General features: G+C 35.2%; 1 protein-coding gene across 7 annotated transcripts in view; it reads right to left on the reverse strand.

Moving 5' to 3' along the window:
* The window catches only part of MYO3B (myosin IIIB), a 290,878-nt gene that overhangs the window by 174,039 nt on the left and 100,364 nt on the right, over positions 1-16,475 (reverse strand). For all 7 annotated transcript variants that reach the window (XM_087919959.1, XM_087919960.1, XM_087919961.1 and 4 more), the window contains one exon: positions 15,476-15,631. In XM_087919959.1, coding sequence (XP_087776085.1) covers positions 15,476-15,631 — 156 coding nt within the window. The remainder of the gene's footprint in view (positions 1-15,475; positions 15,632-16,475) is intronic.

Consider the following 16,475-nt stretch of genomic DNA (forward strand, 5'->3'; position numbering starts at 1 on the left):
GACACCTCTAATATATGGATATGTGTACATCCTGATTATAGCAAATAAAATGTGTACTCTGAAGCACTTGCCAATAATCTTCACATACACAGAACAAAATGACAACATTTCTCTGTATACTTGATTGTTCATTGCAGATGCAATGTCCTATTTTTTTTAATGTTATACACTTAAAAAGTTCTTCCCAAGTAATGCTCGCATCTCTGAAAGATGTCTATGCTTTATCACTGATATATTAGATTACTATACACACAGGGAGCTTATTTTAAATAGAAAATACTTCAATATTTGATTCACACCAGTAATCACCAGTGGTATAATCCAGAATATCATCAACTCCTTATCACCCATCCCCTCCTACTTGTGATTGTAGGACTGTAACTTTATCGCTTGTATCCTTACGATTTAAATTGACTGTTTCCTAGTATGATTTGATTGCTTATTGTACCCTATGACTATCATTAAGTGTCGTACCTGATGATTCTTGACTCTTGATGAATGTATCTTTTCTTTTATGTACCCTGAGAGCATTTGCACCAAGACAAATTCCTTGTGTATCCAATCACACTTGGCCAATAAAATATTCTATTCTATTCTATTCTATTCTATTCTATTCTATTCTATTCTATTCTATTCTAACTCAGGCTACAAACAGAACTCAGGCTATTATGTAACACTTTTTTAGTTAACAAATTCAAAGCAATTCATCTCTAATCTAAAAAAATTATCAATCTCCATCGCTTTCACTTTATCTCAGTGTGAGTTAATTTATTATTCACTTGAAGCCATTATTAGTTTGCTATATTCTTTTCTTCCTCATTTTCCGCACCTCAACTAAATTGTTAGCTTATTTGCTAGAACTACAATAAAAATATAAATGTATTTAATTTGCTATATCGAAATTTATAAAAGCATCACTTTGCATGACAGTTGAAATGGATACTTTCTTGGCTACGATTGCACGGACAATACACTGTATTTGAAAATAGAGATTGACATCTTTTGTTCTCCTAGTGTCCAAAGTGGTGAAATATTTATACTAGAAATATGTTAACATACTAGGTGGTGCAGCATATCCATCACAAATGCTCGAATGCTTTCTAGTCTTGCAACTAATATTATCAAAAAGGATCTACTCAGATACAACAGAACAAGCATAATGTTGGCTTACATTTCTCCTTGATCCTCAACAACAATCTACAGATTTTCCCCGTTTCAAAACAAATACTAATCTAATGACACTGGAGCCAGTTAAACAAAAACCAAATTAAGTAAAACTGTACTAGCAATTTTCAGGGTAGTGAGAATTGTGCCTTGTTCACAAACCTTGTTCCAAACATTTTGTTTCCTATATTAATATTCAGGACTGAACTTGGCTAGTGAAAGATATTTTATAATTTATTATTTCAGTACATTTGAGGGCTTCTATAATATTCTTAGTAAAAACGATACAATCATAGAAAGTATTTAAAAATTTTCTTTCGTTCCCCGCATAGATTTTATGAAAAAAAAACTGTAATAAGAAAGGAATTTGATAAAAAGCCATATGAAATTCATTTAAATAATACAATGGATTGTTTGTTGAAAAGAAGTTATAAAATATCAAGCCCTGCAAACAGGCAATGTGTGATTTATGTTTTTGTTCAGAATTTTAATTCTGGCACAGGCACAAAGGCTTGTATTTGTTTTTGTCCCAATATGGGTTGTTTTGTTATACAAAATGTAAGACCTTTTCCTTACTTCTAATTTTAATGTTAATTCTATGCTTATCTATTTCCTCCTTATTGTCTTACTACCTATCTTAATCTAGGATCTTCCTATTACTGAAAGAATATCTCTACATTCTATGGCTATATAGTCTTATCCAAGGGTGGGCTTCAAAAATTTTAGCAACTGGTTCTCTGCCCGGTTGCTGTGTGGGCGGGGTCATGGTGTGTATGGTCTAGTCAGCCTCCTGAACTATGATGTGGGGGGGGCATTTTTGCCCTCCCCGGGCTCTGGAGGCTTTCCTCAAGACTCTGGGAGGGCAAAAATGGACTCCCGAGGCTCTGGGGGCTCTCTGGAAGCCAGAAACGGGCCCATTTTCTGCCTTCCCGAACTTCCAGGAGGCCTGTTTTTCATCCTCCCTGAGCCTCCACATGTCCTGCAGTTACCTACATCCAAAACAGGCTGCGGGGGACTCTTTGGGCGGGGCCAGCCAGGAGTGGGATTTGGGGGTTCTCCAAAGTGTGCAGAATCTTAGCTAGAGGATCAACAGGAGTATAACAGTGTGCTTTTCAGTGACCACTCTTCGTCTTCAAAAAAACACTTCACTCATGATCACATCAGACCAATCCTACTGGCCTTGGCTGTTCTGGAGAGACTTGGGACCAATAGTATTACTGACAGATGGATTCTCCTTGCATTTGGCTATTAGTCTTATTGTGGTAGTTCTCCCTCAGCATGAAGACACAGGGGAAGTTTTTATAGTTATTGACTGTTGGGTTCTTCTTACAATGTCTTATGTCATTGGTTTTCATTTTATTCTTTATATTCTTTGTAAGCTGCTTACAGACTATTTTGAAAGAAAGTGGCATATAAATTTCAGAAATAAGCTGAGCTGCAGATGGGTGTTCATTTGAATCAAATTGTTTTTTTGTCCTATCCTTTTACCCTAGTACTGCATTGATAGGAACCATTGATAGGAGACAGAAGCTAGGCTAACTTAGATGCAAGAGAATCTACTTCAGCAACTGCATTGGTTCTACCTTCTCATACAAATCTTCTTTACTTTCTACCATATGTCCTGTTTCCAAAACTTGTGAACAGGGTGATATGTGCTCCTTACAATATCATTCTTAAAGGTGCTAAACAGAATTACTTTGAAGATGCAAATCAAACAGGTAGATGGTTAGCATATAAACTGAGAAAGGAGAAAGAATCAAGGAAAATATTGTAACTAATAGATGACCAAGGCCAAGTTTGCTATGGTAGTAAAGAGAAGAAGGAAATCATTTGAGACTATTATGGGAAACTATACACACAAGAGAATATTGATGAGGAAAGAGTCAAACAGTACCTACAGAATGCTAAGTTATCCCAGATACCTAAAGAGATTGAAACAATGTTAGAAAGCAATATAACGATGATGGAGTTAACTGAAGCACTTAAGAAGCAAAATAATGGAAAGGCACCAGGCCCAGATGGACTTCCGGCAGAATTTTACAAAACATTACAAGAATAGTTGAATCTTCTATTATGTATGGGAAATAAGAGGCTGAACCAGGGCTTAGTGCAACAAGGTTTATTTACAAGGACTGAACGTGCTTGCTCAGCCTGGAACTGGCTCGCAGCGAACAGCGAAAGGGCTGGACCCAGCAGCCTGCTTTTATAGCAGGCTGCTGGGGAAACCCAGCCAATGAGAAGGGGCAGCTGCCCCTGCAGCGTGAACGGACCTGGGTGGGAACTTCTTCAAGGTCCAGGGACATAACATCTTCCATTGCTAGAAGTTATGAATGAAGTTATGTTAAAGAAGAGGATACCTAAATCATGGTCAGAAGCTTATATTTCACTTGTTCCAAAAGAGGAGGCCGATCCATTACAAATCAAGAACTATAGACCTATCTCCCTACTAAACACAGATTATAAAATTTTTGCTTCAATATTGGCAGAAACACTTTAAAAATACTTAAATAATTTTATTCATCCTGATCAAAATGGATTTCTGCCAAAGAGACAACTTAAAGACAATATGAGAGTAATTTTGGACACTTTGGAATATTACGAGGCATATCCTAAAAAACAAATGGCTTTGATATTTCTAGATGCACAGAAGGCATTTGATAATGTGAATTGGCAATTCATGTTGTTACTGCTGGAACAGATGGGCTTTGCTAGAAAATTTATTCAAGCGATAGAAGCTATATATCATAAGCAAAGGGCAAAGGTAATGATAGAGGGAGAACTGACAGACTCTATAGATATAAGAAAAGGAACAAGAGAAGGGTGCCCACTATCACTTCTGTTGTTTGTGTTAGCCTTGGAAGTGCTAAACAAAAATATTAGAGAAGAAAAGGATATAAAAGGGATGAAAATTAAAAAGAAATAATTTAAGTTGCAAGCATTTGCAGATGATCCGGTTTTTATTCTAGAAGACTCACTAGAAACAGCATCAAAATTGATAGAAAAGATAGAGACATATGGAAAGGTGGCTGGTTTGAAAATAAATAAAGATAAGATAAAGATGTTGACAAAGAATATGCTATCAAGACAAAAGGAAGAACTGGCAGACCTATTGAAAATTCAGGTCACGAATAAGATCAAGTACTCGGGGATAAATTTGACAGCAAGATGCAGTACACTAAAAGAAAATAATTATATCAAACTTAAACAGCAGATAGCGCTAGATTTGGTGAAATGGGAAAATTTACAACTGTCATTGATAGGGAGAATTTCAACAATCAAGATGAATATATTACTCAGAATTTTATATTTGTTTCAAACAATTCCAATTAGGCTTGGAAAAGACTATTTAGAAGATTTAAATAAAATTGTGTTGAAATATATATGGCAAGGTAAGAAAGCAAGAATAAAGTTAAAACTTTTGCAAGGTGCTAGAATAAGAGGAGGATTTGGTTTGCCTAATTGGGAGTTGTATTAGCAAGCTACAAATTTGATGTGGGTTAAGGAATGGATAACATTAAGAAATACTAGATTGTTAACATTAGAAGGACATGATCTGTTGTTAGGGTGGCATGCTTTTCTATGGTATAAAGGAACTAAAACACAGGGGTACTTTAGAAGACATTATATTCAGGAGTCTCTGTGGTTAAACTGGGAGAAGATTAAAAGACAATGTTATTTGAAAATTCCAGTCTGGCTATCGACTATTGAAGCATTTTCTTATCCTATAATATACAAGAAGGAACAAACAGTTAGATATGGTGAAATATTGAATGAAAAGGGTGAACTTAAATCTATACAAAAACTAGAGGAACAAGATATAAAGATGAATTGGTTTTCATATACGCAAATACATTCAAGGTATGATAAAGATTTTAAAACAGAAGGTTTCTATGATAAACTGACTGATTTAGATAAGATTTTGACAGGTACTGATGAAAAGGTGATTAAAAAATTGTATGGATATTTATTAGAAATTAAACTAGAAGAACAAGTTAAATAAACTATGATTGCTTGGGGGAAGAATTTTGGATATGGGATTGATCTAGAGAAATGGCAAAAATTGTGGTCTCAAAATTATAAAATGACAATGTCAACAGCATATAAAGAAAATTTGTATAAGATGTTTTACAGGTGGCATTTTCCCCTGACAAGAATAGCAAGAATATTCAAAAATAAATCTGAAAAATGTTGGAAATGTCATCAGACACCTGGCTCACATTATCATATGTGGTGGACTTTTACGGATGCTAAAAAATACTGGACTAAAATCCACATGTGGTTGGAAAAAATGACAAAAAAGCATATAGATTTGAAACCAGAGATATTTTTATTGGGAAATTTACCTGAAATATATAGTAAAGATTTGAAATACCTGACTGTAAATGTATTAACAGCGGCTAAGATTGTATTTGCTAAAAACTGGAAAAATGAGAAAGTACCATCACAGGAGTCAATTTATTAAGAAAATATTGGAATGTGCTGAAATGAGCAGATTGACATTTGAAATTAGAGAACAGGATGATAAACAATTTTATAAAGTTTGGGATCTATTGTATCAATGGTTAGACAATAAAGTATAGCAACGAAATATGTAGACTTTTAGAAAATACTAAATATATAAAGATATATTCTTTTCTTATTATATCTACAAAATGTTTTTAGGATAGATTTGGGGTGATAATATGAATTGTGACAAAACAAATTAAGTAAAGTATGATTATTTTCCAAAGCATGAATGAATAAAAGTATAGTCAAATGATTGATTAATAATAATACCAATGCATTTAATATTGGATTGAAAATATGAGATCATATACAATCTAATACAATCTAATTGAAGACTACAAAATGGAAGCACAAAACAATTTGTTAAACCAACTGGCACACTGTATGTACATATATGGAAGATGGCCTGATGTTTTTATGTTTTGTTTGTTTATGGTTGTTTTAAAAACCAATAAAAATTTTATAAAAAAAAATATCATACTTGTGAAGCTGGACTGATCTGCAACAAATACATAAACTGTAACATTTGCCAAAGTATTTTTGGAGCCCACAAAACTGAAAAGGATCTATTTGGTGGTATGACTTAATTACACAGAACAGAATTACAAGAGCTCATTTGACTTTGGGAAGGTATAAAAGCCACAGGCAAGAAGAGGGGAAAAATTACTGCTTTAGAATTTGTCCTCAGTTACATTTATGTTCTGACGACATTTGAAATAACCAAAAATTTTTTGATGAAGAATTAACATTTTTAGTAATCCACAGAAATAAAAAGATGTACACTGCTTTCTTTCACCCCTTCAGCCATGGGTATTTTCACCCAATTTCATCAATATCAGTCACTTAGGAATATTTGTATATTAAAAACATGTGTACCTATATGTTATCTAAACTGTTTGTGTACACTTGCATGCATAATTTATTATACAATCAGACATTTTTTTAATTGGATTCAGATTTGTATCTCAGAACTGGCCCAGATATGTTAGAAGATAGTGAAAACACCAAGACAATTGAAGAGGATATAGAAAATAGTACCAACATTAATAGCAATAGCAATAGCACTTAGACTTATATACCGCTTCACAGTGCTTTACAGCCCTCACTAAGTGGTTTACAGCATCAGCATATTGCCCCCAACAATCTGGGTCCTCATTTTACCAACCTCGGAAGGCTGGAAGGCTGAGTCAATCTTGAGCGGGTCAGGATATTAAAACAATATCCTTAGTATCCTGTCACTTACTAGCTGAAAACAGAAACATTTTTCTCTTCTAGAAGCATTGGAAAAGAGTCTGCAGCAGCAGGACACCCAACGAGACTGATTTGGCAGGTGCCCTTGGAATTTTTAACTTAATGCATGGATGGTTTACAATCATTGTGCTCGGATTGAGGGCACCTTATATTCACAGCTAATTGCTGACTTGGCTTTCAATTGAACTCCTTTTCTGAATAAACAAACAAAATCTCCTACTGCGTTTTCCCCCTTGGGCAGTGGAAAACATCTACTTTACTTCTAAAGATTTTGAGAAACAAAACCTGTGAGTCAGACATCAGTAAAACAGAAAGATCTGATATTTATTTAAACTGCATGATATTTTTTTAAACTGCATTATAGAGCAGGTTTCTATATTAATCCGTCCTGTAATAACTCCTTTAAATTTTCATACATTCTGAAGGATTGTATACCTTTCATAAAACAAATATAATCCTGGCAATTCTAATAAAATAATAATCACTATCTTTGTTTTAAACAAATGAATTTTGTCAAAGAATTCAGGTAGGACTACCGACTAAACCCTATCAAATCATTTTCAAGTAAGAAATTATTTTAATATTGAAATTTAAAAAAAAAATTAAATCAGAAGGATATCAGGGCTTTGCTCAGAATAGCAATACTGAGAAGGAATACAGCATGATTATTTTTTAACTCTCGTCTCCCTATTGCTTTCATTAGTCACCTTGTGGCACTGTGCCCTACCCTTTTGTTGATATGCATCAAAGAATAAAACACTGGGCTGTTCTAAGCAACTGAATGCTGCAATAATTTATCAATATTGGACCCCTGTCTGGGGATGGGCATGTGGTCCTGAGGCAACTTGAATTGGCCATCCAAATGATAATAAGAAACAAGGTAGACAGAGCCTCTAGGACCTTTCCAAGCCCCACACCAGCAGGGCCCATAGGAGGTGTCTGTATTTTCTTCTGTGTAGCCGAATGAAGTAACCTGTTCCCTCTGTGTGGCAAATTAGAGCATGCATTAAAAAAAGAGAGTATAAGGATGAAGTATATATGATGCCTTGTCCATGTATATACTGTATGTATGTGTGACAGTATAATCAAGATAGGGTCATACATGTTGCTCTTACATATGCATACATTATGTGATAGTCTAATTAGAATGATGGCATATATAGTCGTGGTGTGTGTAAGTTGTGTATGTGTGTTAGGATCTTATCTGGATGGGTGTATATGTATCGTGGCTATGTGATTCTACCCTCCACTTGTCTTGTGTCTATAGATATTAGCATGTACTGTACATGTCCACTGAGAAGCAAAGGATGACCTCTGCATGCTCTATCGTGAGTCATGTGACCAGGAGATGGGAAGAATGGAACTTGGAATAGAATTGTTGGCAACATTCTTCCATAGAATCAACCAATCCCATTAGAAGATTGTTTCCTGGATTTAATTTTCCCCAGCCCCCAGCTTCATCCAGCCCCTTTATTTAACTTGGATCTTTCTTTTCCCAGCTTCTCCCACCCATTAACATTGCACAGTTCTGTTGTACTTTTAGACAATTATCTACTGACAATAGAATCAGAGGTTCCCTTACATCAAGAGTCTTCAAACTTGGCAAGTTTAAGACTTGTGGACTTCAACCCCCAGAATTCCTGAGCTAACATGACTGGACAAGGAATTCTGGGAGTTGAAGTTCACAAGTCTTAAAGCTGTCAAGTTTGAAGACCCCTGCCTTACATAATTTATTTCTAACATTCTGTTGGGTTGGAAAAACTAAAAAATATTTGTTCAAATCAATACCTATGCAAATCTGTGTTGCAAAAATAAAGAAAGAAAAGAACTTGGTTCACTTCTAATCAGTGCCAGTGCCAATCCCACATTTCGATCTATTCAGATGGACAATAATGACACATGCTTCCAATATTTTTTTCCTTAAGTATTGGTTCTTCTTCCACTCTGTTCTTCTTCTTCTGCTTCTACATATAGAACAAGGATGTTTATAGGTTGGCTTTTCAATTGTTGTTGCTTGGCCATTATTTGCTGTTCCAGTACCTGGAAATCTACACCTAGTTTATTCATGTTACAAGGGGACTTCTGGTTTGGCATATATTCAGAAAACAACAGAACCACTTACTACTTGTACTAAATACAGTGGAACCCACTAATGTCACTGATGGTACATATCTGTGTGGTTGATACAGAGCTTTAAGAGAGAGATAAATTCTGTGTTGTAGTGAAATGGACCACAAATGTGATAAAACTAAAATAAGATCAAAATTGGAAGGCAAAACAAAGATGCTCATTATTTAGGACACAATTGTTCTTGTACTGGCTTGTTTTCCCAATCAATTGTTCCTTTCAAGTGGCTATATTTTATTAGTTCCTTATTACATTAAAGGTATTATCTTGTCACTGTTTTCCCATCTAGCACCCAATGTGTTCATTTCCTTTTCTCTCTGAAGATTAACACAACAGCTTTCAAACAGGCATAGAAATAACTGATCCACATTCCTCTTTTTGTCACGGGGAGAACATAAAAAGAAATAATGAGAATTCGTGAAACAGTGGGAAGAATTGGGCTTGTGACCTTTATTACAGCAAAAGTGCTGTACTTTCAGTATGATCATCTAGCCTGATCAACCACAGTGGCAAAAATCCTACAGCTTGGAATACTTTCTGCAAAGATCATAATTACAACGATGGCAACAACTTTAATTGCTATATCTCACATGTCGTGATTATATGACCCCCTTTCTACCCTTTTTCTAGAGAGCCAGTGTAGTGAAGGTGCTGGCCTAGAAACCAAAACACCGTGAGTTCTAGTCCCACTTTATGTCAAGCCCGAAATTGACATATGTGTAGCATTTTTAGTTAGGCTTAATGTATATTCTTTTCCTTACTTTCTCTGTGGCAGTCATGGGAGAAGAGTTTCGGGCTTGCCACATTCCTAAGGGGGGAGGAGTGGAAATAAAGAGAGTGATTTGGCTAGGTGATCTTCCTTCCCGCGGGAAAGCAGCTGTCCTTGCTTGGACCCCTTGAGGTGGAGATTTATGACATCAAGCATCATTGAATTATTTCTATTGGAGAATGTGACTTTTGGGGGTTGTTTCTAACTTGTAATATTGTGGGGTAATTCCGGGTTGTGTCAGAACTGGAATTACCATGGACTTTGCCAACTTGATGCTTTCCTAACTAAAAGAAATCTTTTTTGAAGATGGACTTTGTATTTTTCTTTTTAAATGGATTTCATCACTTGGAAACCTGACACTTTAGGCATGAAAGCTGGCTGGGTGACCTTAGGCCAATCACTGTTTTTTTCTCTCTCTCTGTCTCTCTGAGTCCAGCCTACCTCACAGGGTTGTTGTTGTGGGGAAAATAGGAGGCCGAGGGAGTTATTAGATATTTTTGCCCACTTGACTTATATATAAAAAGGCAGGATAAAAATCTAATAATAATTAGGATGAGTATAATTGTTAGCAATTACAATGTAGTCATGCTTGAAAATGGTAGCTTTGTTGCCTACAATTAAGTTTTCTGGCATGCTATATCTCCCCCCAATATTTGTACAGATGATCTCTGGAATAATTTTCTTTTTTAAATCACCCTCAGTTCTATATGCCCAGCTTTTTGTGTTCCAACAGCTATTCTTACAGGTAAGATTTATTATATTTATTCTTTTACTGAAGTTGTACATTGTATTGTTTTTCTTTTAATTATCATAAACTGCATGGAGTCATTCGATTGAGTGCTTGCATGTGTGTGTGTGTGTATACAGGTAGTCCTCAACTTATGACTACAATTGGGCCCAAAATTTATATTGTTAAGTGAGAATTTGTTACGTGAGTTTTGACTCATTTTATGACTTTTCTTGCCACATTTATTAAGTGAATCGCTGCAGTTGTTAAGTTAGCAACATGGCTGTTAAGTGAATCTAGTTTCCCCATTGACTTTGCTTCTCAGAAGGTTGCAAAAAGTGATCACACATGACCCCAGGACATTGCAACGGTCATAAGTATGAACCAGTTGCCAAACATCTGATTTTTTTTTGTTTTTTTATAATAAAGTTTTATTTGGGTTTTCACACATACAAAATACAAGTAAAACATCTTTTTTGAAAATAGCATGGTCCCGGGTTCAACTTCTTTATACAGACACAAAACTCAATTTCATGCTCCTTTTTGTATTCTATTCCATATCTTATACTATTTTACATTTTCTGTATAGTTTTTCCTCTCTTTTAATTTTCTCAGTTTTATTTTGATTATCTCATCTCAATTCAAATCATTATATTTATACTTTTGTCTGTTCTGTTTCAATTTCATATTATCTTTTCTCATTAAACAAATTTTCTCCTGTAGTTACTAATTGGAGTATGACACCTTTATATCTTTTAATTACATCCATTCAACTCTTATTTAAACTTCAATATATACCTTAAGTTTATGACCTTCAATATAATACATAATACATAACTTCCAATCGAATTCTGCTTGGTACATTCTTATAATGCACACTATATTCTTTAAAAAAGAAAGAAAGATTGTAAATATATGTAATTATAAACCCCCATTCCATTCCAGATCAGTTCTATCATTAATAATCATTAAAATCTTAACATCTTTAACACTTCTTTTCAACTGAATATCATACTTCCTTAAAAACACATATAATCTCCATAATTAATTTTTCCCTTATTTCTCTTCACATATGTTTTATAAATTATTAAATATACCTTTTGTTATATTTATTTATTGACAAGCATTCCACTGAATTACGATAGCTATTTTATCAGACATTTTAATCATATTGTTTCATATTTTCTAAAATTATTTCTGTTTTTAATATAACCATACTATCTTATGTACCTTTGCAGAATCCCTTTTTCCATTAAGTTTTCACCCATTATCTCTAAATAGGCCCTGTTTCTCTATATTTTGCTTCTGTCCTTTATAACTTGTTTTCCTTTTTTTCTTCCCTCTCATCTTCTCCCTCCCCTTTTTACCCCCTTGTCTCTCTAGTTCTAATTCTATCTTCTGCATATTTTTTTGGAGTTGTTTTTCCCAATCTTAAACTTTCCATTCTCTTTCCCCCCTTTCCTTTTTTCCCCCATCTAAGATTACTTGTTCATTAAAGATGGCTTCTTCTTTGTCACAATCTTCTTGTTCTGCAGGCATTTCTTGTTGTTTCTCATAATTCCAAATCTCCATTTCTAAAAACTGAAATATGAAACCAAAAGAACCTCTCCCTTCTTGTGCATCTTCTTTGTACTTTTTAAGTTCCATTTTCAGTTCTTCTAAAAGTGGAGCCATTTTAAACAGTTTTAAACAACCACCTGATTGATTTTAGTCATTCAAAACAATAACCAAGAATCCAGAAATCATCAAGTAATCCAGATAGTCCTGAGTTATATCTTCTTATTTCTTTTTCAACTTTCTCGTCCTGGGGTTTTTGTTGCAATAGTTCAGTTAGAATGTATCTTTTGGAAGTCTTCTTGAGATTTTGCTAAGTTCTTTTTTAATTCCAGGCAGTCTCCTCCCTTCCAGATCCTACCCTTTTATTCTTTTTCTCTCGTTTCCTGTTTTCAAAAGCTTTTAATTATCCAAAAATCTTTATTATCCCTTTGACTTTTTATTTACAGCATTAAATGCCTATTGATGTCAAAGTGGATTTTTTTCCAATTTCTTGCTTAAGTCTCTTAGCTGTCAGTATAGGAAAAGGAGAAAACCAAATCTTTTCCCTTTTCTCTCTCCTTCGCAGCTTAAAAATCTTCTTAGGGAACAATGTTATTGTTTTTTAACAGTTTCAATTCCAGGGTACCTTATTTGTTGCTTTTGCTGTTTGACCCGGTCAACCAAAACTTTCTCTTCTTATCTTCCTCCTGCACATTCTTTTCCGGTAGAGTTCTTCTTTGTGGTGGCTATTTCTGACCACCGCTGCAACCGCCTTCAGGAAAGGGAGTAATGGCCAGCTGGGGAGGAGAGATGCGGCTCTCCTCAACCCTGCTGGCAGTCTCCCCCTTCTTCACCACCTCTACGGGGTGGCTTAGCCCTGAATCCAGCCAGCTCGGGGCTCTCCAGCAGCAAGCACAGATCGAAGCCTCGCAGAGACGAGGTCTCGGTCTGTCACTGAAAAAGCTCAAACCGGAAGTCCCAAGTACCTGAATTTTGATCACATGATCATGAAGATGCGGCAAAGGTTGTAACTGTGAAAAATGGTCACTTTTTTAGTGCCATTGTAACTTTGAACGGTCACTAAATAAACAGTTGTAAGTCGAGGACTACCTGTATAGAGGGTACCTGCAAATTATATCAGTATAGGAGACATTCCAAACAGGCACTTTGCTTTCAAATTCAAATTGAAACCGTCATAAAGTGCTGCCTCTAAAAACTCCCTGTTGGTGGCAGGCTGGTTTTCTAAAGAGCTGTCTAATAAGAAACAGCCTCCACTAGTCTTAATCTGGTACCTTCCCCACCCCCATACACAGTTCTGTTGAACTATGCTTGTCAAAATCCACATCCAGATTAAGAGTGATACCCTTGCACTGTAACCTAAAATGATAGAAATTCATTCTACATCATAAATAGACCAACTTATATAAACTGGATTTATTCCACTGTATATCCAATATCAGAAGATATTTCTTACAGCTACCAAATTCTCCTACTGTGAGAATTGTAACAAAACAAAACAAAAACCCCCAACCCCCATAGAAATAGTAACTACTATAAGGAATAAAATGTGTACATAGCAAAACAAAACAACATGAAAAGATTAATTTAGGCTCTTATTTTAGAAAAATCTACAGGACAATTTCTCATGATCAGCCTCACCTTGTAAATTATATTTATTACTGCTTATTTGCATTTCTACATTAAGGCTTTTGGTTTTGAAAAAGCAAAGCGATAGTGCCTGAATATGAACAAGCATTTTTATAACTTATGAGTCATGGCATTTAATATTCTTCATCAGCATTAGTAGATATTTATTTACAATAATGCTTTACAGCTTATCTAGCACTAGATAAATTTCATATTGCAAAATCTCTGCTGAGCAGAAACAGTGTATGCTCATTTGCATTTCAATTTACTTTGAAAACAGTGAAATCCTGCCCCCTTATGGACGGCCACAAAATCAAGGCATGCCTCCTATGCTGGTTTTCAAATTATATTGGAAAAGAAGTCATTCTTAGTGGATATAAAATATAAGGCTTTATAGAAATGTAGTTGGTGATACCGAGAGAGATCTTTTAAAAGTTAATTTCAGCTTTCCAAACAATGACTTAACAAACCATCCTGTTTTTACATTTCTAATATGCCATCACCAATACTTTTTATTATTCACACGATAAAGGTCATAAAGCAAGAACATGTATTCTGTTTACATTTCATTTACCGATTAATGAACACTTGAGTGCAGGTGTAAGAACAACCCTTATGTGAAGTTCCCATTATTGTTGAATGCATTTAAAGAAGACAAATAAGAAAAGTATAAATGTTTGGTTTGTATGAGCTGTACCAACTATCACGAAGAGCTTATTCAATCATAAGAAAAATCCTATTCTATATATAGGCATAGGTGTCTGTTCATAATCACGAAGGCACCAAAATAACAAAATATTCCCAATGACATTATAATACAAAGCTTGGCTCTTTTAACTTTGCAACTTGATATTGTAGGCAAGTATATAAGGCAAAGGTCTTCAAACTTGGCAAGTTTAAGACTTGTGGACTTCAACTCCCAGAATTCCTGAGCTAATATGACTGGAGGATGAATTCTGGGAGTTGAAGTCCAAGTCTTAAAGCTGTCACGTTTGAAGACCCCTTCTTCTTGAAGTCTCAAGTGATGGCGCTCCCACAACTTCTGAGGGCAAGCTGTTCCATTGGTTGATTGTTCTCACTGTCAGAAAGTTTCTCCTTATTTCCAGGTTAAATCTCTCCTTGTTCAGTTTCCATCCATTATTCCTTGTCTGGCCTACAGGCGCTTTAGAAAATAGCTTGACCCCCTCCTCCCTGTGGCAGCCCCTCAAATATAGGAAGACTGCTATCATGTCTCCCCTGGTCCTTCTCTTTACTAGACTAGCCAAGCCCAGTTCCTGCAATCGTTCTTCATAAGTTTTAGTCTCCAGTCCCCTAATCATCCCGGTTGCTCTTCTCTGTACTTTTTCTAGAGTCTCAACATCTTTTTTATAATGTGGTGAACAACACTGGATGCAGTACTCTAGGTGTGATATAAGAGCAGGTCATAACACACATTGCATTCCTTGCCTCCCCCACCCCAATTCCTAGGGATGCCTAAGATAATAACTGAGTCTTAATAACTCTGCAATGGACTTCAGAAGGTGGGGGGGGCACCCCCAAATGTACTGAGATGTTTCTCACCATGTCACTTGAGTCAGGATAAGATGACAATGCAACTTCATTCATATCGATTTTGCATACAGATCATTCAGAGAACTCAAGTGGGAAAAAACCTCCATCCCTTTATACATTTATTTATAATATATGCAGGCATTATAGTAAGAAGCCCTTGAATTCTACAGGAGACAAACTGAAGAATTAGATAGTACCTTGTCTTGGCCACAGAGCCTAATTGTTGTTGTGCCTGAATCAGGTTGCTCAACTGCTTTTGGAGTGCCATATCTTTACCATGGGCCTGTCGTATGAAGGGATGTTCTAAAAGATGAGTGACTGATGGACGTTTTTCAAAATCCTTAATTAGACACCTGAAAAATGCAATAATCAGATTATTCAAATAGACACACATGGCTCTGGTACAAATTTTTACCACTTGCCTTTACCACAATTCTGAGTCTTAGGCAATTTTTGGATTTGGCTTCAGCTGTATATTGAACTGCCTTGTATGCAAGAATAAATCCAATGTATTATTTAATCCCGATAATATCATTACAGTTAGCATATTTCAGCCCTAAAGGTAAAAGTGCAAATCTGCTAATTAATTGACTTTAATGCATGGCACATTCATTTTCTCTACAATAATAGTTTATTCGAAATTTGCAAATCCTCATGTTTATTTATTTATTTGTTTAAAAAATAATTATATAGCCACTCATCTCATACCAAACTCTGTAACTTCTTCACACTTAGAAATGTAATTAAACTGAATTTATCAATATTGGCTATGAAAAAAAATAACTTACCTAGATAGTTAGGCAACACAAATAATCCATATCAAAAATTCAATAAATGATCAGTATTAAGTGTAAACGTACAATGTTCTCCCTTTACCAGTAATCTAAATAATGTATTTTATTAATGACAAAAGGCAAAAGATACTCACGTCACCAAATTCAGCTTCCATCGTTATTCAAGAATATAAACGCAAAACTCTTACAATAATCCCGTCAGTAATATCTGTCAGTCTGAGAAACCTCCATATTTTTTTATTTCCTTAAAAAAAAAATCAATTTCTGGGCTCTTCTGAATATTTCAAGAACAAACCGCCTGGGAAATGTTGTCTTTTCCAAATGCTCATGAGATACTGCTCCTCTTGGATCTGGAGCCTCCTGATATAAAAACTAAAACAATAAAACCTACTATCTAAAATCT

The sequence above is a fragment of the Pseudonaja textilis genome, chromosome 1 (genome assembly GCF_049901715.1).
Source record: "Pseudonaja textilis isolate UNSWEBS1 chromosome 1, rPseTex1.2, whole genome shotgun sequence".
In the NCBI taxonomy this organism is placed as follows: domain Eukaryota; kingdom Metazoa; phylum Chordata; class Lepidosauria; order Squamata; family Elapidae; genus Pseudonaja; species Pseudonaja textilis.